At 48.1% G+C, this 26431-nt stretch overlaps 1 protein-coding gene and 1 pseudogene across 3 annotated transcripts in view; both read right to left on the minus strand.

Moving 5' to 3' along the window:
- Positions 1-64: 64 nt before the first annotated feature.
- LOC126521575 (uncharacterized) overlaps positions 65-26431 on the minus strand; it is a 36880-nt gene continuing 10513 nt past the window's right edge. Inside the window, exons 1-3 of one of the 3 annotated variants that reach the window (XM_050170104.3) lie at positions 11255-11563; positions 2186-2445; positions 65-711 (exon numbers count right to left, since the gene is read on the minus strand). In XM_050170104.3, the coding sequence (XP_050026061.1) occupies positions 435-711; positions 2186-2445; positions 11255-11545 (828 nt within the window). In that variant the 5' untranslated portion in view covers positions 11546-11563 and the 3' untranslated portion in view covers positions 65-434. Of the gene's footprint in view, positions 712-2185; positions 2446-11254; positions 11564-14364; positions 15138-16347; positions 16507-26431 lie in introns of those variants that run through there. The other 2 variants (XM_055065999.2, XM_050170270.3) reach the window with 2 other exon arrangements.
- LOC126521762 (U2 spliceosomal RNA) lies at positions 12916-13068 on the minus strand (annotated as a pseudogene).

The following is a 26431-nucleotide window of genomic DNA, read 5'->3' on the forward strand; positions in this document are numbered from 1 at the left end:
GAACGTAATACGTGCACGTGTTTCGTCACGTACTTGGCCAAGTGAAAGGGGCAGTTTGTGCGTACAAAAAGAAAAGTTTAACGATGGCGAGATCATCTCGCCGAGGTGGAAGAGAGACAGATAGCTCATAGAGATAAACAGTCTTTTATCTGTGATATACCGCTGTCTGTGCCAGCTGGTAAATAACCGGTTGTTGCCTTGATTGTGCTCACAACGGAGGGTGTTGCTCTCTCGCCTCACCTCGCCAAGAACACACGTACGTGAACGCTAAATTAATGCCGATGTGCGTGCGATTCCACCGAACACTCTAGCCTATACGTACGGCACGCGGTTAGAAAAGTGCAGTTGTGCAACTAGCTGCGCGTACGTCGCTAACATGTAGTAGCATGCAGGAAAAGAAGCGTAACGTTATCTCTCAATGGCTCATAGATTCCTTAGCCCGTGATCTTCGAGCGATTTCGCGAACGACGCGGTCTGATGGTCGTTGCGGATAGCCTGGCAAGAAACACGCAGCATGACTCAATAAGCAGCGCAAGCAGTCCGCTGGCGTATCCCATGATGAGAACGAAGAATGCTCCCTGTAGATCAACGACATTGATGGGTCGCTCTGCGTTTTCCCCGGTTTCAGCACGCTTAGTGTTCATGCGGAGCTGCCACAAGAAGTCGTTCAGCCACTTCTCGACGAGGCCCATGAACATAAAATTCTTCATCCTGCAAGACGAAAACACGGAAAATAAATGGTTTCAGTTGGTGCGGAGGAAGTGCATGGGTGGCGGAAGCATTGGTTCTCAAATTCTATTAAGGAGCAAACGTGATGTTCCTTGAGCACTGCCACATGCTATATAGATGTTATAAAAACCACGCGCCTATGCTAATTAAGGATGACAATTAACAGGTATAAACGCTAGCAAAAACACTTTCAGTATTCTTTAATTTGATATAAAGCCTGTCCCGAAATGGCACCCTGGTGTCATCGACATTTCCGTGGCGTTATGACACACCAAAATTTGCTCGTGTTCCGCAGTAATGCTAGGTACGATGTCGTGTGCTAATAATACAAAAAAAAGTGTTGCGCGGACGTCTCCTTTCTGCACTGGTATGTGGCAGCCGCAGCAGTTGCAGGAACGAAGCTAGCCATTGTATCATAGCGTCTTGGCACATATCTGCATACCTCGTGAGTGACGTAAGAGGTAAACATCAGGAAGCGAAAATGAACGCCAAATTTCACTTTCTTGAATTTCGCGCTGATACTCCACCGCTCCACGATACGTCAGTGTGACGTCACTGATTTCAAAGTAATCTTTCTTTAATGGAATGTTGTGACATAGTGAAATGTTCGCGAAACTGGGTAAGTCCAGTCTTTGGCTCTTCTAGGAAAAAGTTGTCTTTGCCAACAAAAAATAACTAGGCCAGAGCAGACGCTGTCAAGATCCACCACGTCATCGTGAGCTGGGGCGGGAGTTTAAGGTGGCGTCGCCACCTGTCTTTCGTACTTGTTAGGGTTCTTGCTACCACAGTTAGCATTAAAAACATTATATATATATATATATATACACGATACAAAGGTACATGTATATGATACCTTCGGCAGCACATATAGTAACTCTAGTTCTTGTGCCTTTTATGGCTTATCAAGGTTCCTCTCGCGATCAAAATGACTGTATCAACTGTATCTCGTGTTGTGGAAGGGGGATTTACCAACAGAGCTCAACTTAGTTTTTTTCTCTTTGTGTCTTTTTGAAGACTATGTCGTAAAAAAAGAAAGTTTGCACCCTTTGGGGTTTATCTTGACCCCAAAGAATAATCGTCATCCATATTGTGTACCTTTCCTTTCTTTGACGCTGCGCGCCCCGTACTTCCAGGTCAAGAACCATAGAGTTTCATGCACCAGTATATAATTATTGTAGGAAACTCACGAACTCAAATTTCACGAACAGCATGCGCGCGTTATCAGCGTGGCATAGCGTTCTTGAGAGGAAACTAGCCATTGGAGAGTTTTAAAGAAAGGAAAGGCGTGACAGATGACGGTTATTTACGGAAAATAAAAGGGCGGGTGCGTCTGGCCCGCCCGTATTGAACGGCACAGAAGAGACGCTACACTGGAAGCAAGGACGCACATGCAATTCGTGCCTGCTCCTTAAACCGCATAGCGTTAGAGAGAGTGGCGATCGTAAGCATTATTAACCCGTAGCTGAAGGTGGCCACATGTGGCGACCCCTTGGGAAAAGTGTACACGGCCATGGCGTGGTAGAAGGCGTCACGGGAGACCAGCAGGCGACCGTCCGTACGGGCCTCCTCCACCTTGAGCACGGTCTCCGGGAACATGTAGGCGTAGCGGGAGCGCAGGCACCGGCGGTAACCCTCTCGTTCTGTCACCACCAGGGTGCGCTGGGGATGCTCCAGCATCTGGCGTCCGATGTCGCGCATGATGCCTGCCTTCGCGCTCTGCGTGGGTTTCAGCGCATCGTGTGTACTTACTTCATCATCATATGGTGTATAACTGACTATGTCATCATCATCATCAGCATCATCATCATCATCATGTGTACCAACAACAGCGAAACGGCAGATTATAGCTTCGCCGTCATTATTATAACCATAATCATCATGTCATTACTACCCCGGAAGTCCTCAGATAAGGTTCTCACGCTCGCAGCATTTCGAAATAAGTTGCTCTTGGGGGAGTTTGTTAATGCTTGAGGAAGCCATTGTAGTGCAAATAAAACACAAAGAACTGATGATAGGACACCACAGGTGCTACACTCACAGATGTGCCCTATATAAGATTGTAATAGACTAGCATAACATTACAGTCTATAAGAGGACTTCTAGGGCATTGTAGTATATCAATTGTGATGTAGCACCCGCAGCGACCCGTGTTCAATTCTTTGCGATTGTTTTATTTGCGCTACAATGGCTTCAATATTGCCCTACAATGGCTTAATTCAGTCAATTAAGCATTTTGGCTTCTCGTAGAAGTAATGACCGCCTCATCGAGTAATTTAGCTCAAAAAAGGTAAAAATTGTGCCGTCCGCCACGGGCAATTTTGAAACGTTCGGTGCAGCTAAAAAAAGAAACAACAGAGAGAGCGAGAGAGAGAGAGAGAGGGGCACCTGGTAGATATCCGACGATGGGCAAATAAACGGAGCGCAGGGTCGCTGTAAGTTAAAGCGGCAGGATGCTGGAAAAATAATATGAACACGAACACGGTTCTGACGCGACCGTGGAGCGAAAAATGAGATTTATATCACACGCTAGCGCAAAGTGCGCCCGCTTTCTGAAAGCAAGGCTATCCCCATCTGCGTTCGGCTTCCGCAGTTCCGTGCGGCGGCTCGAAATTTGCGGTCCGCTGAAACGGCCAATCAGGTCATTTCTACGCGACGTCGCTGGCGAACGGTGCGCAACGTGCTCTATATTTATTTGGTATCATTCCCGCTTGCCTCTCCTCTAACCAGACTAATTGACTGCACTGCTTTTCTGTATAATGCGTTCGTTCAGTCTGTGTCTTCCTTCGTAATCCTTGCGTAATCAATACGCCCGTGAAGCCGCCGACGACCTCCTATAGTTGCCAATATATTCAATTTCGATCATCGAAGTAAACGAAATTCATGGAACTAAGCGGACAAAAATATATGCATCGAGACACTGTTCCAACATGCATTGCAGCGGCGACTAACGCTTTGTACCAATACCCAGCAAAAGGCGTTTACCGCGTTTTTGTGCGGCATAGCGCCGCGGTCTCTTCACCCACATCCTTCCAGGTATATATTCGCAAATTTCAATGCCACCGAGTGAGCGACATTATCAATTGCTTGCTCAGGAGCTGCTATCCTACAGTCTACAGTGAGGCCCACTATAAAGCACGATACGTCGATCCGGTCTAGTGAGTGCAGTGGTTTCAAAACGTTTGACAGAGACTGTATATAACCTGTTCAGATGATCGTATTACGGGCTCGAACGTATTTGTAGCACACACCTCCCGTGCCCATGGCATATGGGCTGCACGCAACTAGCTGCGCTATCGAGCTATGCCTTCGCACGCCGAAGGGTGCTCGGTTGCCTCGCAACTTCCATTTGCGACCTCGGAGGTTTCCGCAGTCGTAACGCGGTACACGCGCATCGTGCCTCGCTTGAGACGCGATGACGCGTGCGATTTCGAGTGTTGTTAGCCTTCTCCGCCGGCCATGCGCGGCCGAGCCCCTCGGGCGCTCTGAGGCCGGTGTGTAGCAATTGTTCAAGGCGGCGGCGAAGTAGGGGTTATATAGCTCCCTCTCCGTAGACACCTGGCTGCCCTTGAAGAGCGTGTCATAGTCTACGTCGCGCACCGTGCGATAGGCGCGACAGTACGCGTGGAAGCGCAACGCTGTTTCTCGCATCCCGACGACGGCGGCTCCGAATTGTAGTATAGTCTTCGCAACTGTTTGCAACAACGCTGCGAAGGACGTATGATGGGCTGATTTATAGTTATCGTCTCAAAGGAGTTATGAGAGACCCTGTAACTGAGGGCTACAGATTAATCTTGATAGGAGGCGAAACCAGGGTAGCTCCTAGAGGAGGGGCGTGGGGGGGGGGGGGGGGGGAGAATTTGTCACTGATCTTGACCGCCTGTGTTTCACTTGATGCAAGGTTTTTTTTTGCATCCTGAACACTGAACGTCGACGCATGATGCTGACGTTGCTCAATGATCTATCAAAGCTAGAAACTGTTTCTAACATCTCTACCACGGAAAAAGCAAGCGGGAGCTAATTTTCGATTTCTAGAATTTCCCGCTGAAATATTGGTGCCGGTCGGTGGGTGTGACGTTGCGTTATCGATTTAAGATTTTCTCGGATCTGGACCTTTTCTTTTTGTGCTGGAAAAGTTATCAATACTTGCTACGTTAAGTGTGTATCTTGTCTTTTTTCGAAGGATGCAATATAGCTCTTTGCTGACAAGCTGTTAATTAGGCGCGAATAGATGACGTCAAAATCTGTGACGTCACGCGGTGAGCTGGTGCTTGAACGTCAGGGCGGCGTCGTTACTCGTTTTTCGTTTTGCTGGCTTGCCACCACCGTGAAGTCACCACTTCACGGTGATAGATAGATAGATAGATAGATAGATAGATAGATAGATAGATAGATAGATAGATAGATAGATAGATAGATAGATAGATAGATAGATAGATAGATAGATAGATAGATAGATAGATAGATAGATAGATAGAAAGAAAGAGAGAGAGAGAGGGAGGGAGCGAGCGAGCGAGCGAGCGAGCGAGCCTTTCGCTTTCGCAGAAGCGTAATTTACTATATGGCTTGAATTAACATTCCTCTAATTGGCTTTGCAATAACTCGGAGCAGTGGCGTAGCCAGGAATTTTTTTTTTTTTTTTCCGGAGGGGGAGAGCGCACTTGACTCGGAGCACACACCCTCGTGGCCCACATTTTGAGCTAGCAGGACGTAGTCTTCTCGGGCGCCTCTTTTGTGTGACCGACGCATAGCGCAGCGACGTGTATATGCATTTACACACCGGGAACTGAGCGTGCGGCGCGAGAGAACGACAATGATATGCACGGGCCACTCGGTTTCCAAGGCCTCGCTCGTGCCCGCACGAAAGTTCAAGTCCTCTCTCTTCCGACGACCTCTTTACACAAGTTTCCTGTCATTCTTCTCGGCTTCATTATGTGTCCGCGCCGCGGCGAAAGGGCGTCGCGATTCGGCGACTGTCGATAGAAACATCCTGCATGTATACGAGGGAGTTGAACAATGCAGAGGAAATTATGGTGAATACACAGAGAGAGAGAGAAAGAGAGAGAGAAGGGAAACTATAGGCGTCCAGGCAGTGTGAACAAGCGAGTGGTATAAGACATAGATTGCCGCAATTTTTTGGTTCACCTGAAGGCACACTAAAGGCAAATGCTAAGTCGACGTGGACTGTTTAAACACCATTGCAGAAAGCCCGCAACGCTTGTTTCGTGCCAAGAAAAGACTTAGTTTACGAGAAAATTGTATCTGAAGGGTCCGAATACCTTTTTTCAAAATTCATATCTCCCGCCACCCAACCGGGGGAGTGGTGACGTTGCATACGCCATCACCGCCCTTTGCTGCCGTTGGTGAGTAAAACGTCGCCCGACAGACGGCGGCACCGAGCCAGGAGAGAGCGGTGGATTTGCCGCTGCAGCTGCTTCTTCGTCAAGTGCCGTAGACTGTTAGGGCATCCCGCGACATCACATGGAAGTTGAATCCTCAGCTACTTGCAGTTTGTGCGAGCTTCGCGAGCCAGCAAAACCAGCGCAGCACCACGCGATCAGGAAAGTACCGTAACGCAAAAGCGTGGGCGGTGCCTAGTCGAGCGAAAACGAAACCTTTCGACCGCCCGTGTTGTTGTCAACGGAAATTTTAATGAGTTCCTTTTTCTAAACATGACATAGAACTGGACAAGTAGCATTATATTTCAACTTATGATACTATATGAGGATGTTCTTTGAAAAGAGTAGTTGAGTACTAGTGACAGAATTTAACTCAGGAGTGCTTTCGTCACCGGACAAGTGCTTGAATGTCCCGGGGGAGTCTCTAATCATGTCCTGCATTCACCTCGATTTGTCGATTATTAAGGCTCTGTTCGCGATAATATTGATGCCTTAGAGATAGATAGTCGAGCACTAATCTATCACTTTGGCTTGACTTAGTATTTGCCTTTAGTGTCCCTTTAAGTATACTATGTATGTCTTGCACGTGTCATTCGCATGCCACATTTGTGAACCATTCGCAGCTTTCTCAGCGATGATGGCGATCAGCCGGAGATGAGCGGTTCAGATTGTGGCGCAGCTTTTCGCCGTGCTGTAGTACTTCAAAATGGCGGTCGCGACGAAGGGGAAAATACTGGTACTTACTAAATGAATTAAAGAAATCATAAACGGTAATGCGAAAACGTGGGATCGTTCCCCACCTGCGGTAAGTTGTTTTTCATTCACTTTCATTGCCATTAGTTTATCTTACATATATATATATATATATATATATATATACGCTGCGGCACATATATATAATATATATGCCGCAGATGGCGGCTCTGGATTGATTTCGACTTGCTGGGGGGGGGGGGGGGGATTTTTTTAACATGTACATGAATTCACGTGCACGAACGTTTTACCATTCCGCCGCCATCGGAACGTGGCGGACGGGTTACGACCACTCGACCTCATATTCAGCAGCAGAACGCCTCTGTATAGCTAAATGCATGTGGAACGGGGACATATAACTGATTTATGTGCGATTTGTTGAGATTGAAAAAGAAATACGAAGTTATGTCATACTGATTGTTGCGAGTATATATATATATATATATATATATATATATATATATATATTTATTTAGGCTCCCCAATTCCACGCAGATTCTCAAGAAGACAAAGTCAACATGACTTCAACAGTTCTTCTACCTCGTGAGGCGAAAGCGGTATCAATACGATGCAAAACTCGGCTATCTATCGATAAAGATGTCCATAGGCCTTCATTCCAAATGATAGGCTGCAATGAAAAACGTTTCCCCTCATCATTAAAAAAGAATTAAAATTATTATTTAACGGAACCCTTTCGTTGTAGTTATGTCGCATTTGAGTTTACAAGATGGCGCCACAGCTATAGACGGTCCCCATCTGTGCGTATTTTTGCCTATAACTAAACACAGATTATTTGTTCGGCTGCTGCGGAGCGGGGGTTAATTAAAGGCCCTACTAAAAATCTGCCTCTTACGCGACGCGTCTTAAGGCGTAGCGATTACTCGCCTGTCTGGAAAATCATCAAGGTGCGGAAAACGCCCACGGCGCGGCCTACACGATCCACGCAGCCGCGGATTACACCGAGTTTCCAGAGTCCGCTCACTTTTCATCGCGCCGTCTTCCTGGATTAGCCCAATTTGCCAGAAATGAGAAAGCCGACTGAGCAGACCCCCCAAGAAGGCACAAGGAGCTTCGATTTAATAAAGGAATTAGGCGCTCGAAGGCTTACGCTTGTTGCAGGGACGATATTTCGGCACAGCGGTCGTTGTTTCACTGCGTAATTTCGTAAAGAAAAGATCCATCCACCGGTGCCTCTGATGTAGCGGTATGGTATGCATACGGGACTATATACATTTATAAGCCGATTCGTTTATCCTAGCGCTGTGGCCGTGTGCGAGGTGCTCGCCAGGGCAGCCACAGCAGCCACGCGCGCGGGCAGCGTAAATTCCTGGGATGGTTCGCCCACAAAGCTTCGCTGTTAAGAGGATTAGCACGCGCATCAGGCGCGTCTTCCAACGGCGCAAGTCCGTTGCGAACAGCGCGTCCGTCCGAACGTGCCGAGCGTGCGTTCGTCGGGTGCGTCGCTCTGTAGAATCGCTCAATTTTCCCGCTCTTTTAACGCGACGCGCGGCGACGAATTTTTCCTTTCCTTCCTGGACGCGTAGCTGTGAGCAGCGAATGCGAGAGAGGATGATGCGCCCGAGCGACGCACCGTTCGTGGTGGCTCTTCTTTTGCCTATACTATGTGCCGCAATTGTGTACGAGCCGCAAATTTCTTTTCCTCATTCCGGCAGAACAATGAGCGGCTCGCGAGCGAGGATTCGGGGACGCGCTAAAAGCTTCCTCAAAGTACGCGCCTCCTTCTTTGTGTTTGGAGCGCGGATTTGCGCGTTCACAGGTTGTGTTCGCATTCACGAATCGAGGCGCGCATTAGTGTACAGAAAAAAAAAAGAAAAATAAAAGAGAGAGAGAGAGAGAGAGAGAGAGAGAGAGAGAGAGAGAGAGAGAGAGAGAGAGAGAGAGAGAGAGAGAGAGACGTCGCGCATAGTCGCGCATGCACGGTGCATGCGCAACCGCCTGCTCTCGCGCATGCGCAGATGTTGCCGGATTACATACGTTCGGATTGAATGCGGCGAACTCCGTTCTTACGTCTAAGTTACGACTAAGATAAAATCGAAGTTTTGAGAGTCCCTGACAGACGCGATTAATTTCACCATTCTTGTAGCTCGTGCATCTGAAATTGTTTAACAGAGTGACGTTCTTAATAGACAAATGTTGAATGTCCACAAGTCGGCCCTGCCCAGACAAACGTATAAAAAAAAAAAAGCTCTCATCCACAAAGCGGCTTCCGCGCTTAGCTTCGGAAATGAAACGGGACACCGTGCCTAATAAAAAGTGTAGTCCCTGCTTACATTGAGGGTTGCACAGCGTAAGGGGCACGGAGGGAGGAGGGAAATTAGTTTGGTGGCAAAGTTTTTCTTGTACTTAAGTAGACAGACAGGAGAAAAGAAAACCGTAATTCCACCTATACGCGACCGACCATCGTCTTGTACGTTCGTGCTTTACCAATGACACCTGAGATTGCTTGACGTAATCGTGCAATCTGAAGACGAACGTTTTCGGTCCGATCGAAGCCTAGATTCGGGGGTGGGGCAGCCGAGTATCTTGCCAATTGTTCTTTACATCTATTACCGATTGTCTCTCTTCTATGAGGCACCTCGACCGCACACTCATTCTTTACTATTCCCTACGCACCACGGTCTTGTCACCTTCTTCAATGCGAGTGAGCTGGCAGTATTTCGTCTTGAGAAACATCAGTGACGTAGAACTAACGACTTGGTGACGCAAACCAAAAAAACGTATTTGCATCCTTCCCTTGTCTTTGTCGAGGATCGCTTTCAGAAGCTCTTGAGGAAAACCGTTTGCGCAAAGCATTTCCCCCTTGGTGTGCTTTGTTCGTGAGCGCAATGACTGGTTTGCTTGCAGGACATCCACGCACCTTTATTCATGGAGGGAAAATGATAAAAATAAATTAAAATGTTCAAAGCCGACAGCAAAAACACGCCTACGCGTGGACTGCATAGATGGAGAGCGGGTTGCAGCTCGGGGGTTCCCTTGGATGTGCAGCTTCGTCCGCGTAACAGCGTGCTCTGTACACTTGATACTTTTTGAGAGAGGCGATAGCACTACTACTGTATACTACTACTGCTACTACTTCTACTACTAGCTAACTACAACTGCTACTACTACTGTTTCTTAAAGGGACACTAAAGCGAAACAATAAATCAATTTAGACTAATGAAGGATTGTTTGAGAACCCTGCAGACAGTCATATAAAAAAAATAGTTTGATTATTAGATGAGAAAATGATGGTCCAAGTTTCAGTATTTGAATTTCGCGCCAAAACCCCAGCGCCGGTACGTCAGCGTGACGTCAGCGATTCCAAAGTATGTTTTCCCGTTTGGGCCGCGTTGGCTGAGTAGAGGTTCCCGAAATTTGCCGTTTAATATTTGGTTCCTTTAGAACACAATATAGTCAATCGGTACCGCTATATATATTTAGTAGGCCCTAGAAAATGCCATCAAAATCCAACAGGTGCACCTGGTCCTGCACCTGGTCACAGCCACCAGGTGCAGCCACCCGTATTTCGTTCTTGCGCTTTTTCTGGCTTACCAAACGTCTTATCGTTGTAAGAGCGGCGTTTTTGGTGTTGTAGAAAAGTAATTTACTGACTTAGAAGAAATCATTTTTCACTTTACTGTCCCTTTAATCTACTCCTCCTGCTCGTTTTTGTTTTTCATAAAAAGACTTTTCATAGGCACTTAACTTTTTCTAACTATGCTTGTTTTACCATTCCTCACCACACCGCAAACGCGACTTAGATGCGCCAACGACCGGACACATACAGCACCGCAAACCACAAACGTATGCACTATACCTATAATGTCTTCCGATTTCCAGATAGATCCATGTATCCTGTAAACGAAGATCACTGATGGACATTTTTATATGTACTCCCGGAATGTGCAAAATTTGTACGCCCATGAGACAATGATAGGACCAAAGCTGTACATCTCCATGTGCCGTCCATCAGGTTTAAGGCTCGACGTCAAACATTGCATATAACAGCTAGGGAACATCCAGTGGTTTCTGCGCTTCTGTCCGCATAATTGAGCGAGACAGCTCGAAAGCCATGATGCGATTACAGCGACGGCTCGACACGCCTTTGCTTTCTCGCAGCTTGTGTTTCCACCTTAAGTAAAAAAAAAAAAAAAAGGGGGGGGGGTGTTCTCAATATCTCTCTTCCTCTTGTACGTGTCCATCTGCGCATTACTTCTCATTAGACGTGACGTAGTATAGTTTCAGAGGTCGGAAACTCTCACTTTTTTTTTCTTTTTGCATGCTTCGGACCTCGTCCGCCTTGCAGTTGTTGAACCAGACGTCACAACGCTGTCGCGCTAGAATGCGCATGCGCCGTGCCGGCCAGCGGCACTCACAGTGAAGGCGAGCTCCATCTCTGTGTGGCGCGTGGTGCCGACGAATATGCGGCCCGCGAGCAGCTCCCGGCGCAGTCTGGGCAGGGTGTCCAGAGCCTGCTCCATGCCCGGGTGGCTCATGAACGAGATGAGCAGGCTGCAGTAGGCGCACGAGATGACTGTGCACAGCAGCCACCAACCGGCGGCCACCAGGCGCCGCGTCGGGCTGCCCGAGAAGCGCCAGTCACAGCCTGCAGCGTCGGCACGTTTGGGCGAACGAACGTTCGAAGCGATTAGGGCCGAACCCGTCATCCGGGCATATTTGTCGTCGTTAATATGATTAGCATTTTAGTGGTGCATGCACGTGTAATACGTGTAACCATTACTCACCACACCGGCAAAAATATAGATGCGCCAACGACCTGACATATGCAGCACAGCAAGCCACAAACGTATGCACTATTCCTATATAGTATCCCGATTCCCGTATAGATACACGTATCCTGTATACGTGTAACGCGTCACGTATGAGCCGCCGTGCTGCAGCCGGGATCCTCTCTCGCGCTTCCCTCTGAACACGCTGCGCCCTCTAGCGGTCTGCGCCCCAAAGTCCCTTTGCTTTTGCGTAGCCCCCGAGATTGCACCGGTGGTGCGCCGCGCGTGTTAACGCTTAGAATTGATCCCTCTTCGGCCAGCCCCTTTCGCGGCCGAGCGAGTACAGCATCGGGCTGCTGAGCACGCGAGGACTCAGGTTTGACAGCGACCACCAGTACCGAAGTTTTTTCAAGTCTTTCTTTTTTATTAGAAACAGCACCGGAGAGAAGAGGCTAGAAACACGATACAATCCGCAATGCTGGGGGAAGTAGGCTAAGAACGCTAATCGCAATAATAGATCGCGGAAACAAGGAGCGAACACTTGGTCGAACACTTTCGGCGGTGTACCACTTGCAGTGGACGCCGATTGTCTAAGCCAGCGAACAGAACGCCCACCGCTCTAGAGAGGCGTCGCACCGCGCGCCACGTCACGTGACAGTGATCCAAAAGGGATCGAACCGCGAATATATAGCGCTTGATCTGTGGTCAAATTCGTGGAGCTTTCCGTTCGTTAGAAGTCTTCGTCCCATGGATTGGTCGGCCACCTTTGCTGTATATATATATATATATATATATATATATATATATATATATAGCATAATTGTGACTTTGCTATAACAACACTTGCCATCTGCTTGTATACCAACAGCTATAGCGTAAGAACGTTTTGCGCGATCACGGACCCTAAACTTTCTGAGATCTGTACATAAGCACGTTCCGGTACTTTTGTTTACATTTTACTTCATGATAATTTTCCTGAGGTGGCCTGTGTTTTGCTACGCATTGTTCGGATAAACTAAAGGAGTGGCTTCGATAAGGTACAGACTTGGGCCGTTTCGTGCAGAACAGTTCAGGGTTTAGAACTACGCGCACACTGGTATTTCAAAATCAAGAAAGGGGCTGACAGATGGAACAGCACACTGTGGTATAATGGTTACAAACCGGGATAAGGTGCCTCAGAAAGGCTTTCTGAGGCACCTTATCCCTGTTTATAACCTCTATACCAGACTGCAATTTGTTTGTACTTCTTTTTCATGAGCTTCGTCTAGGCGCTGGCCGGCTTACGTCCGTATACGGCGCGTGGGCGGAATGGGTGGGCCGATCCCGCAGGCAGCGCAATACCGGGCTGACCCGATACGGAGGTGAAGCAAGCTTCAAGCTCTCCGCCAACTTCGAAAAATAAGTTTAACATCTTGGGTCCAAATAGAACCACATAAATTGGGCGTTGTAAGAGAAACAATATATATTAGATTGGTTGTTTTAGATTGTTGTTGTTTTAGATTAGTTGTTTTAGATTTTACAGGCGATATCACTTTTGCTTAGTCATCACTGCTCTCACTCGTCAGTATACGAGGCCACACTGTAGCGGCACCCGATTATTTCACGCGTCTTACGTGACGTGCGTTGTAGCTATAGAAAGGCGGGCCCCGCGTCTAGCCAGTGTCTGCATGCGCCACGATTGCTGCGTTGCAGACTCGAGTCGATGCGGCCATCGTCGGCCGTGGGTGGAAGTTACAAGCAGGCATGCATAAATAGCCGACAGGCTTGCGCAGCCGCAATCAGTGGACTCGACAATCACTGTCTGCGCCACCAGCTTCGCCACTGTTGTACTGCCGAGCTCGTTTTGCGGGACACAATATCGCCGAGAAAACAGTTTCGCAGTTTCCTTCTCACAAGTTCGTCGTCTGCCCGTCTGCCATGGAACCCGCCATTATACCACCCGACAAGAATGGTATGCTTTGCCAATTCCCCTCGTCATTCGGTCCCCGTGTTGAAACAGCACCGATGTGCGATTTTTTGTTGTGGAACGACATTTCACGTGCGCGGCCGCCTTGCTCCCACCTACTGTAAATTATAGTTTCAGATGCGCTCGCATACATGTACTCCCTCGAAAAAAATTAAATGTAATGTCGCGCAAGCGCTGACCTCGCGGTGTGTCAGCGACCTTGCAGCGGCGACGGGGCGCTCCCGAAGCGAACAGCACCGCGGAAAATATTCGAACTGGATGTCACTTAGCGAGCCCGCGGATATTGCCGCCTGCCCCTCGCCGCTATACGAGGATGCGGACACGCCGTGCGGTCGATTCTAGCTTGATATTACTAAAGAATTGCAAGAATGTAACTCTAAATGTTAATTAGTGGCACGAGCATCGAGTGACAGTCTTGTTTGTTGCGCAGCGCTTCCGCTTCAGCGCCTGAGACAACTGGGGAGGAAATTCAAAATAAACCAGAAAAAATAGAAAAATATAGTGCAATGCAATATTCACGGGTTTCATTATAGATATGTTATCAAAGCATAAGTTTCGTTACGAGTTGAGTTACTGAAGTGTCCGGAATAATTAGAATTAATTAGAAATCATTGATTATCACGTACAGAATCGTAGACTTTAGAGACCCACCACGCGAGCACGACTTTGGCGAAATTCCTGGAAACCCGGAAGCAGAAAGCGGGAGTAATCTCTAATTACGTCAAACACAAGAAAGTGGCATGATATTTAACCGGCTAGTTAATAGAAAACAGTTGCCTCCGAGTTCCTCTTCTTTCTTTCTTTCTTTCTTTCTTTCTTTCTTTCTTTCTTTCTTTCTGACGTGTTCGTCTTCATCGGCGCACTGTATTTTCTTCTTGAATATTTACCAGCTTGCTCGGTAAGCGATTGCCTTTCAGGGTGTGAAGTCTCAAAGAGCTCTCCGAAGAAAGCAAACCGATCAGAAGGGTTGTTGCTTTTTCCTGCAAACGTAATGCATTCGAAGAAAGGAAGCCTTTTTGTCGTTGCACAATTTCAGATCTGCCTGAATGTATCTGTTTGAATTACTATCAGCGTATTGAATAGCTATTTACCCAGAGCTAATGCACGTATACGGCTGCCTGTGTTTATGTTACTCAACTGAAGCGCCGTAGTATACGCTATTCTTCTGACAACACCAGACAAAGAAACGTTCGCAGAATTATCTCCCCCTATCCAACACGCGCACGTATTTACGTGACGGCTCAGACGGTGCTTTGCTCTCACATTGGAAACACTGCTCCGTTGGTGGCTCGCAATGCATAGGTGCCGTAACCGCACGTGAGGTCGCGTTTCGCGGTGGCCATAATCGACGGAAAACGCGGCCACTAATGGCGAAGGGACGCGTGGGATCTGCCATCGGAAGAGCGTGCCTTGCCAAATGACGCCCAGGTAGAGTGACAGGGCGACGTCCTGGGTCGGCAAGAAGCGCAGTTTCCCCGTCCGATCGTGGCGACGTTCGAAGCGCATCACCGCCAGGAGCAGCGCCAAGGACACCAGGTAGGCGACCAGCACGCCGAGCCACACCTGCGCAGCAAGGGCGAGTCACCGACGCGTGACCTCTCACGAACGGCCGGGCGCTGGAGATTTTGTGGCACGAATGTCGGCACGGGGGCCGTTCACCCAAGAGTTAAAAAAAAAGTTTCACTCAGGTGACGCTACCTAGCGAGTGACAAAGGAGTGACGGTTCAGGAACATTTTACGTTATGTCATCCGACAAGCTACGAACACTTTAGCTAAGTTTTTTTTTTCTTTTTTTCTTTTTGTAACGGCCCATTTCTGCCCACTGCTTCATGTAGACCTGTGAGCAAAAGTATACGGACCAGGGGTTGCGCGATAAAGTGGATTTTTTCCTCTGCCATGTGAATACATCTTGAAATTGAGGACTGCAGTCCAAACTTGACATTGTGAGCTTTCTAATGTAGTCGTCAATTTCAATTTATGCATGTCAATTAGAAATAAATTAAGTTTCATCGGCGACCCTGTGGTCCGTATACTTTTGCTCGCGAGTGTACCTTTCAGCACTGGTAAATAAATGATGCCGAGATGGATGTGTTCGCATATCGTTTTGCAGGTATGTTGTCCGGCGTGTTAAATGTTTCCGGTAAGCTAGAAGACGTGGCATATGTTGTTTCATTTTTATTTAACTACTTCCTTCCCCCGCCTCCCACTCAAGCGGCTGGGATTGAGATAACAGAACATTAGAACCACAGCTTTGCCTTTTTCCGAATAAAATGCTTTCGTTCCAACTTTCTTGGTCGTCCCGGCGGCTTAGTTAAGTCCTTGCACGTCACTGTGGGGAAAGGCTAAAACTGAAAAAGGAAGAAAAGAAAGAAAAGGAAAACGAACATACAGAGGAAGTCCGACAGGCTCAGAATGATGTCGGCGTCGAGATGACTATAATGATAACACAATGCTGACAGAAAAAATAAGACCCACTGGAAACAGAAGCTGGAAACAGGGCGGCCTGTGGAATCATCGTATTGCACACGTATCCTATTACACACACACGCACACACACACACGCGCACGCGCGCAAGATACGACTTTGGACCTACAGTGCTGGGTCGTCACGCCTCCGAAGACCGAACACGTCAAGTCGTATAATTTGGCTAACCTCAGCTCAGACACGCGGTATATAGCGCGTGATGAAAATACTATAGTCGAGGTATACGGATCAGCACCCGAACGTGTACACACGAGGCAACGGATGCGTGACCCTGTGTGTGAACCGCACCTCGACGGCGAAAGGTCGGACGACGACGAGGGCTCGCGGCTTCTCGGCCGGCGCCCGCGCGATGAACTTGACCACTTGGATGTAGTAGTAGTGCGCGTAGTCCAGCACTTTCTCGCGGTAGGGAGTCTGGAAGGAGGCGCTCACCGCCAGGTCGACTTCCTGCGAGTGACCAAAGCAACGGGCGCGCCGTATGTGCGGCCAAAGCCGATTCCTCGTGCATGCGTGGGCTCTGCGGTCGTGACACACATACATACGCATGCGATGTGCCACGACCACACCGCTTCGCTGTGGGTGAGACAGGAAGCGAAGGAAGTTGGACTATATATAGGATTATGCGAGTGTACGCGAATTATCTCTAGCCGGACGGTTACTTACACATCTGTCTGCGTTTTTAATGCCGCGAAATTGTTCGCGAGATTTTGTATAATCCCAAGAAGCAATTATCATAGTTCCTGCGCTTTCTTCTTCTTACTGATGAGCCTATAATGTTGCACAATTTAAGTTCTTCTGAGTCGAGGCTGGTCTCTACAATATATTACGCCATTTTTACTCCGCTGCAGGAACTTGCTTTCGGCTGTCTGCCCTTCCATTTAGGTTGATTCGTCGGTACCATCGTCAACTATGTGCTGTGAGTAGCCTATCTCTTGAAGTTAATTAACTTCGCGAATATGTTTTATGCATATACTCGAATGGCCGTAACATCCTTGCGCATACTTAAGCGTCACAAAGGGGTCATTAGAAAACTCGTGGAGTCTGGATTGATGCACACTGGGCAAACAAAGGAAGTGTCACTCTGTATGCACCTACGAAAGAGAGAGAGAGAAAGAAACGTTTATTATTCGAAACAGTGTCCCGAGCGAGGCCTGGTATTAACAAAAAATAAGTATTTTGTTCCACATTTCAGCGGGTCCCACCGACATTTCGACTAAGGGAAGTCAGGACTTCGTCAGGGCTTCATCAGCTCTAACGAAACCCTGACCAAGACAGGTCCGCTTGTCGAAACGTTGGCTCCCCGCTGAGCCTTCCTTTCTTCGCCAAGTGTCTACCAATCCAAGCTACCTCTAATTTACGGATTATCATTGTTTAGTACCCTCAGCGTTAAAGGGGCCCTGAACCACTTTTTGAACATAATAATAAAACATTGCCGATCTCTAGACGAGACTCCTGTGAACATGTAAGTCAAATAATATTGCACAGTACGCGGCAGGGAATTTGCAATATTGTGTCCAAAACAAATAAAAATCGCTTGCTGTCTCCTTCGCAATGTCGTCAGCAGCGGATTGGCGTCAAATTGGCGGATTTTGTGTTCCCGAGAACATCCTCAGCAATACTACAATCGCAAATTTTTAGTTAGATAAATAAAAAATACACACGTCCGCAATCTCAAAATGACCAATATTAAAGTCAGCGTAGTCTTGGTCTTCTGGTCTCCGCGTGGCCTCCGAGATCTCCTTGGTGCGCTGAGTAGCTTAGATACCGCGGCCGCCACGGGGTGGCGCGACGAGCCCTCTCGCCGGCGAGACGCTTTGAAACCGCGTGGTCTGATTGGTATCTGTAACTGGCAGAGCTCCAGGCGCCTGAGCGCCTATGTTGATTCGAGAGAGCGCCGCGCACACCTTAACCGGAAGGAAGGAAGGAAGGAAAAAGCATACTAGCCTTTATTTTAGTTGTTGAACCACTGTTTAGCCTGGTGAACTGCTGTTGCTTGGCTATATTTGGTTCGGCTAGACGAAGAAACAACTCGTGCGTTACTCTGCTTCGCCTTCAAGAGTGGAACGCGACAGCGTTCCCGTCGACCCGCCAAGGGGTGTAAGACAATGGGCTACGGCGCAGGACTACGCGCCCCGCATTGGACGCGGTGAGCGTCGAGCAACGCAGCGTTCGGCGCGGCAACGAAATGTGCGCCTGAGCAAGCGAAGCACCCCTGAGCCTTAGAAACAGCTCGTTTCTAAGGCAACACCGCATTCACTAGAGGCGCTTTTGTACCGCTTTGAAGCATCGTAAAGCCACCTAGAAACAAGCGCAGCTGCTTATATACCGCCGCGACGCCGCGAGCGACGGCGCGAGTTGGAGCCCCGTTTCTCCTCTGTCGTGACGTCACGGTGTCACGTGGTCAGCCTTGAAGGCAACGCCGCGAGCGACGGCGCGAGTTGGAGCCCCGTTTCTCCTCTGTCGTGACGTCACGGTGTCACGTGGTATGGCATGGGGTCACTAAAGGTCATTGAAGGCGACACCGCCGCGCCTGAGGAGCTGGGTTGAGCTCTAGTAATATGCTTCGCATAAAAGTGGAGAAGGAAAGGCAGAGAGGTTAACCAGTTTAGCTTAACCGGTTTGCTACCCTACACATGGGAGAGGGAAGGGGGCGATGAAAGATGTGGAAGGGGAATAGAGAGAGCACATAGCACAGCACACACACATCGTCCGTTAGAATCCATCAATCTGGCATGGTACGTGATATCACTGTCACAGCCGCTTGTCCAATCCCGTCTCTTTCAAAAACCGAAGTAGTCCCTTCGTCGCCTTCACCTGCTATGTCTTCTGTCGGCGGCATGTGAAAATCGTGTCGAGGGACAATGGTCTAGCGTCAAGGTGTGCTAGAACGGATGCCAGGGACTGTCGCTGAACATTATATTCAGGACAGTCGCACAGTATGTGTTCCAGCGTCTCCTCGCAAAGACAGAATGCGAAATGAGTACGATTTCGTGAAAGCCACCCCTAGCCATGAGCGATAAAGCAGAGTCGCCTCTCTTCGGCGGAGTCCAGTTGGCATATAAAGGTGCATCAAAGAGGGCAGGTGGTATTGACGGTTGCTCTGGTTGGTCTGGCTGTTTGGTGTGCACCATAGAGAGAGCGTGATCTCCTGTGCAAGCACTCGAAGTCTGTTAGCTGCGTCGGATCGTGAAAGCGGTATGGCCTCTTCTTGTGCGTCTTCAAGAGCTGCCCGAGCGACATTATCGGCGTCTTCGTTTCCAGTGACGCCGCAGTGACTTGGCAGCCACTGAAATGTCACGTGGTGTCCTTTCTCCTGTGATGTATGGAGTAGGCATTTAATATCGAATACAAGCTGTTCGAATGGCCCGCGACGCAGAGCTGATAGTACAGATTGTAGGGCTGCCTTTGCGTCGCTGAAGATTGGCCATTGTCGAGGTGGCGCCCGATGGACGAAACGAACTGCAGCGCGAAGAGCAGCTAGTTCCGCAGATGTAGATGTCGTTGGGTGGTCAGTCCTAAAGCTGATGGTAATACCTCTTGCTGGGACGACCACAGCACCGGACGAACACTGGATGTTTGTGGAACCATCAGTATAGATATGTTCACTGTCCGCGTACCTCTCGTGCAGAAGAAGCAGAGACAGTTGTTTCAGCACAGGCGACGACAACTCAGACTTTTTCCCGATTCCTGGTACGCTGAGATGGACTGTGGGGCTGACAAGGCACCAAGGGGGTATCGATGGTTTAGATGCAGCGGTGAAGCCCGAGGGAAGTTTGTCGTTGTACTTGACGATAGTTTTAGAGAATGATGCTTGGTGCCTGTCTGAAGGTAGTGTTGCAAGGTGGTGATAGGGGGCACGTGCAAAATGTCTGATATGCGTTCTCAGGGCTTCCACCGTGATGTGAGTTTGCATTGGATGGTCCCGAGCAATCGCAATAGTTGCCTCAGTTGACGTGCATCTGGGCAAACCAAGACAAACTCTGAGTGCTTGAGCTTGTGCTGCCTGCCAAACAGGAATATTTGTCTTGCAGGTGTTGTTCAGTACAGGTAGACTGTATCTTAAGAAACCGAGAAAGAGAGCTCTGTAGAGTCTCAGCATTGCGTCTACTGACATCGCCCACGTCTTTCCTGTCAAGTATTTAAACAACTGGGAGGTTGCTGTCAGGCGCCGTTTCATGTAGGCCACGTGCGGGCTCCAACAGAGGTCTCGGTCGATAATTACGCCAAGAAATCTGTGGGTTCTGACATAGGAAATGGTCCGCCCATTGATTGAGATGACATAAGCCGTCATCGGTTTGCGAGTAAATGCTACTAGTGCGCATTTTTCTGGTGATATGCTCAGACCCTGTTTACACAAGTAGTTCGCTGTCAAAGTGGCCGCTCTTTGAAGCCGCGCACGTATCTGAGGACGTGTGACTGCCGAAGTCCAGACACAGATGTCGTCAGCGTATATTGAAATTTTGATGGTAGTTGGCAAGTATTCCGCAAGTCCAACAAGAGCTAGGTTGAATAGCGTCGGGCTGAGAGCACCACCTTGAGGAACGCCCCTGCTGGTATAGCATCGCGTAGTTAGGCCATCGTCAGTTAACACATAGAATGATCTTGCAGACAGGTAACTTGCAATCCACAAAAAAACTCGACCACCTAGGCCAACCGTCGCAAGAGCGTCGAGAATGGCCTCATGTAATACGTTATCGTATGCCCCTTTCACATCTAAGAATAAAGCTGCAGATAAACGCTTACGGGACCTTTCGTGCTGGACATATGAAACGAGATCAACTACATTGTAGATGGAAGAGCGGTCACGTCGGAAACCAGCCATGGAAATCCGATAAATCTTGTAGTATTCAAGGTACCATTCAAGGCGGCCAAGGATCATCCGTTCCATTATCTTTCCTACACAGCTGGCCAGCGCTATTGGGCGGTAAGAGGTGAGTTCTAGTGGGGATTTGCCCTGCTTTAAGAGTGGCACCAGGCGGCTTGCTTTCCATTCGTCAGGAACATTTCCCTCCTGCCATGAGGAGTTGTAAAGGCTCAACAATTCTATCCGCGCGGACTCTCCGAGATAGCACAAGGCCCGGTATGATATACCATCTGGACCCGGAGATGATGAGCGCCTGCAGAGAGCTAGTGCCGCCTCGAGCTCCTCCATTGTAAAAGGAAGGTCCATGCGGCAATCACGGGAATGGGGGACGTCAGCTTGGGCTGGAGGATCTGGACGAGTCGCTTGGTCTGCGATCCGCGCACAAAAGTCTTCTGCGACATCGATGTTTTGCCGCCCTTAGAAAAGCGCTAGCGCCTTGAATGGAAAATGCCGTTCCGGAAGGCAACGCAGACCTTGCACCGTTTTCCAAATGTGAGACAGTAGCTTGCGGGGGTCGAGTGTCTGGCAAAATGTTGCCCAACGTTCCGACGCTAATCTATCCATACGACGCTGAATCTTCTTTTGCATCCTTCTGGCTGCCCTAAGGTCATGGATTGATTTTGAACGCCGATATCGACGTTCCGCCCGGCGACGAAGCGCTCGAAGTCGCTCTAATTCTATGTCGAAGTCATTTCGCGTGGAAGAGATCGTCATCATGCGAGTGGAGTTTTGTATCGTAATTTTAGTCGTTTTCTCTAACCCGAGGGTAGGCCTCCACGGCAGGCATCTTCCATCTCAGATTTGAAGTTGGCCCATTGAATCGTCCGAATGGTATTCCGTGGGCCTGATCTAGACGACAAGCCTTTGATGTTCAGATAGGTGGGAATGTGGTCACTCCCATGTGGCTCAATGTTTGGAAACCACTTCACACATCTGGCGAGAGAGTTGGAGACGAAAGCAAGGTCGAGGCAGCTGCCGTATGTCACGCCTCGAAGAAAGGTGGGGATCCCATCGTTCAGGAGAGTAAGGCCATAGTTGTGGGCGATGCTTGCTAATCTTAGCCCTTTTGCATTTGTCCTTGTACTTCTCCATGCTGGAGGGTGTGCATTGAAATCTCCTATGATGACCCATGGGGCGGGGCAAACACTCAAGATATCCGCAAATCTTTTGGTATCGAAATTGCTGGAAGGCGATATATAAACGCCCATGAGAGTAAACAAGAGTTTGTTCTTTTTAACTGTGATGCATATATATTGATTTTCGTCGTGGGGCGCAATTGGTTGCAAAACATAGGTGATTTCACGACGAACAAAAACCGGAAGCTTTTGGGTGGGGCCATAGGCACCGACAGGCCGCCATTGGAATATGAACCTGGCAACGTTTAACGCAAGAACATTATCTAGTGAGGCGAGTCTAGCAGTGCTATTGGAAGAATTAGAGGGCAGTAAATGGGATATAATAGGGCTCAGTGAAGTTAGGAGGCCAAAAGAAGCATATACAGTGTTAAGGAGCGGGCACGTCCTGTGCTACCGGGGCTTAGCGGAGAGACGAGAACTAGGAGTCGGATTCCTCATTAATAAGAATATAGCTGGTAACATATAGGAATTCTATAGCATTAACGAGAGGGTGGCATGTCTTGTTGTGAAACTTAATAAGAGGTACAAAATGAAGGTTGTACAGGTCTACGCCCCTACATCCAGTCATGATGACCAGGAAGTCGAAAGCTTCTATGAAGACGTGGAATCGGCAATGGGTGGAGTGAAAACAAAATACACTATACTGATGGGCGACTTCAATGCCAAGGTAGGCAAGAAGCATGCTGGAGACAAGGCAGTAGGGGAATATGGCATAGGAACTAGGAATAGCAGGGGAGAGTTATTGGTAGAGTTTGCAGAACAGAATAATATGAGGATAATGAATACCTTCTTCCGCAAGCGGAATAACCGAAAGTGGACATGGAGGAGCCCGAACGGCGAGACTAGAAATGAAATAGATTTCATACTCTGCGCTAACCCTGGCATCATACAAGATGTGGACGTGCTCGGTAAGGTGCGCTGCAGTGACCACAGGATGGTAAGAGCTCGAATTAGCCTAGACCTGAGGAGTGAACGGAGGAAACTGGTACATAAGAAGCCGATCAATGAGTTAGCGCTAAGAGGGAAAATACAGGAATTCCAGATCAAGCTACAGAACAGGTATTCGGCTTTAAGTCACGAAGAGGACCTTAGTGTTGAAGCAATGAACGACAATCTTATGGGCATCATTAAGGAGTGTGCAATAGAAGTCGGTGGTAACTCCGTTAGACAGGATACCAGTAAGCTATCGCAGGAGACGAAAGATCTGATCAAGAAACGCCAATGTATGAAAGCCTCTAACCCTACAGCTAGAATAGAACTGGCAGAACTTTCGAAGTTAATCAACAAGCGTAAGACAGCTGACATAAGGAAGTATAACATGGATAGAATTGAACAAGCTCTCAGGAACGGAGGAAGCCTAAAAGCAGTGAAGAAGAAACTAGGAATTGGCAAGAATCAGATGTATGCGTTAAGAGACAAAGCCGGCAATATCATTACTAATATGGATGAGATAGTTCAAGTGGCTGAGGAGTTCTATAGAGATTTATACAGTACGAGTGGCACCCACGATAAAAATGGAAGAGAGAATAATCTAGAGGAATTCGATATCCCAGAAGTAACGCCGGAAGAAGTAAAGAAAGCCTTGGGAGCTATGCAAAGGGGGAAGGCAGCTGGGGAGGATCAGGTAACAGCAGATTTGCTGAAGGATGGTGGGCAGATTGTTCTAGAAAAACTGGCCACCCTGTATACACAATGCCTCAAGACCTCGAGCGTACCGGAATCTTGGAAGAACGCTAACATAATCCTAATCCATAAGAAAGGTGACGCCAAAGACTTGAAAAATTATAGACCGATCAGCTTACTGTCCGTTGCCTACAAAGTATTTACTAAGGTAATTGCAAATAGAATCCGGAACACCTTAGACTTCCGTCAACCAAAGGAGCAGGCAGGATTCCGTAAAGGCTACTCAACAATAGATCATATTCACACTATCAATCAGGTGATAGAGAAATGTGCGGAATATAACCAACCTTTATATATAGCTTTCATTGATTACGAGAAAGCGTTTGATTCAGTCGAAACCTCAGCAGTCATGGAGGCATTGCGGAATCAGGGTGTAGACGAGCCGTATGTAAAAATACTGAAAGATATCTATAGCGGCTCCACAGCCACTGTACTCCTCCATAAAGAAAGCAACAAAATACCAATAAAGAAAGGCGTCAGGCAGGGAGATACGATCTCTCCAATGCTATTCACAGCGTGTTTACAGGAGGTATTCAGAGACCTGGATTGGGAAGAATTGGGGACAAGAGTAAATGGAGAATACCTTAGTAACTTGCGCTTCGCTGATGATATTGCCTTGCTTAGTAACTCAGGGGACCAACTGCAATGCATGCTCACTGATCTGGAGAGGCAGAGCAGAAGGGTGGGACTAAAAATGAATCTGCAGAAAACTAAAGTAATGTTTAACAGTCTCGGAAGGGAACAGCAGTTTACGATAGGTAGCGAGGCACTGGAAGTGGTAAGAGAATACATCTACTTAGGACAGGTAGTGACTGCTGATCCAGATCATGAGAGTGAAATAATCAGAAGAATAAGAATGGGCTGGGGTGCGTTTGGCAGGCATTCGCAGATCATGAACAGCAGGTTGCCATTATCCCTCAAGAGAAAAGTGTATAACAGCTGTGTCTTACCAGTACTCACGTACGGGGCAGAAACATGGAGGCTTACGAAAAGGGTTCTACTTAAATTGAGGACGACGCAACGAGCTATGGAAAGAAGAATGATAGGTGTAACGTTAAGGGATAAGAAAAGAGCAGATTGGGTGAGGGAACAAACGCGCGTTAATGATATCTTAGTTGAAATCAAGAAAAAGAAATGGGCATGGGCAGGACATGTAATGAGGAGGGAAGATAACCGATGGTCATTAAGGGTTACGGACTGGATTCCGAGGGAAGGGAAGCGTAGCAGGGGGCGACAGAAAGTTAGGTGGGCAGATGAGATTAGGAAGTTTGGAGGGTCAACATGGCCACAGTTAGTACATGACCGGGGTAGTTGGAGAAGTATGGGAGAGGCCTTTGCCCTGCAGTGGGCGTAATCAGGCTGATGATGATGATGATGATGATGATGATAGGCACCGACTATGGCGGGGGGGGGGGGGGGAGGGGCTTCTGGACCTAAGCCCCCTCCGGAGTATTCAGAGCCTCTCCCCCCCCCCCCCCCCCCCCCGATGCCGAAGCCTCACCCGCCCCCCACACCTAAAATACCATTACGAAAGTTTTTTCACCCACATCATTTGAGGTTTCTTTTGACTTGCCTCGACCTTCTTACTTACAATTTTATTGTGCCTAATAGCTTACTGCATCATTGTTGGCGCGGAAGGCGACGAAGGGACTACTTCGGTTTTTGAAAGAGACGGGCTTGGACAAGCGGCTGTGACAGCGATGTCACGTACCACGCAAGAGTGACGGACTGTAACTGACGATGTGTGTGCTGTGCCATGTGCTCTCTCTCTGTCTCTTCTCCCTATCTTTCACCCCCCCATCCCGCTCCCATGTGTAGGGCAGCAAACCGGTTGAGTTGAACGGGTTAACATCCCTGCCTTTCATTCTCCCCTTTTTCCTTTCTTCCTTGGCGCGGACGAGCACGGCTTTCAATTCACACTTTCGCTTTATTTCTGCAAATCCTGAAAATAGGAGGACACGCTCATGTGAAGAGGCTGAACGAGAGATAGAACACCTTCTTCTACACTGTAAAAATCGCGATGCTCCCCACAAGAACCTCGCGAAAAAACTACATGGCTTGGATAGACGGCCACTATCCCCAGGAAGAATTTTAGGTCCATGCAGGAAAATTTCAAACCATCGCTGCGCGCGCCTTAGTGCAATTTTTGGAAGAATAAGAAATATAACAAAAATACTGAGTCATACAATAGTTATTGCTCGCATTGTTATTATTAACAGGCATCCTTAATTGCGCGTTCATTGTGTCTTCGTGTTCATGTAGCATTTGTATTTGTAGCATTTAGAGTGCGGCATTCATGTGCCCACAGTCTGTGTGAACATCTGGTTTTGTGAACATTTATGCCGTGTGAACTCATGTGTTGCGTGTGAACGTTTCGGCTTTGTGAGTATTTATGCTATGTGAGCTCTTCTGTGGCGCGAACATTTATTCATATTGCAGTTTGGTGATTGTTGACAACTTTCCGACGATAACTATCACGTAATAGAAGAGATTTAGCCGGCGCCACACATAGGCACCAACATCTCCTTAAATACATTTAATGAAAAAAAAGAAAGCGCATTAGAAGCACTAGCGGCGGCTACCTCATCCGTATTTTCTCACTTCAACATTGTTTTAAATTTCCACTGTAAATGTCCTGCACATACACAATATATTCAGCATATACACACAAAACAAAATTTATTAAATG

The sequence above is a fragment of the Dermacentor andersoni genome, chromosome 6 (genome assembly GCF_023375885.2).
Source record: "Dermacentor andersoni chromosome 6, qqDerAnde1_hic_scaffold, whole genome shotgun sequence".
In the NCBI taxonomy this organism is placed as follows: domain Eukaryota; kingdom Metazoa; phylum Arthropoda; class Arachnida; order Ixodida; family Ixodidae; genus Dermacentor; species Dermacentor andersoni.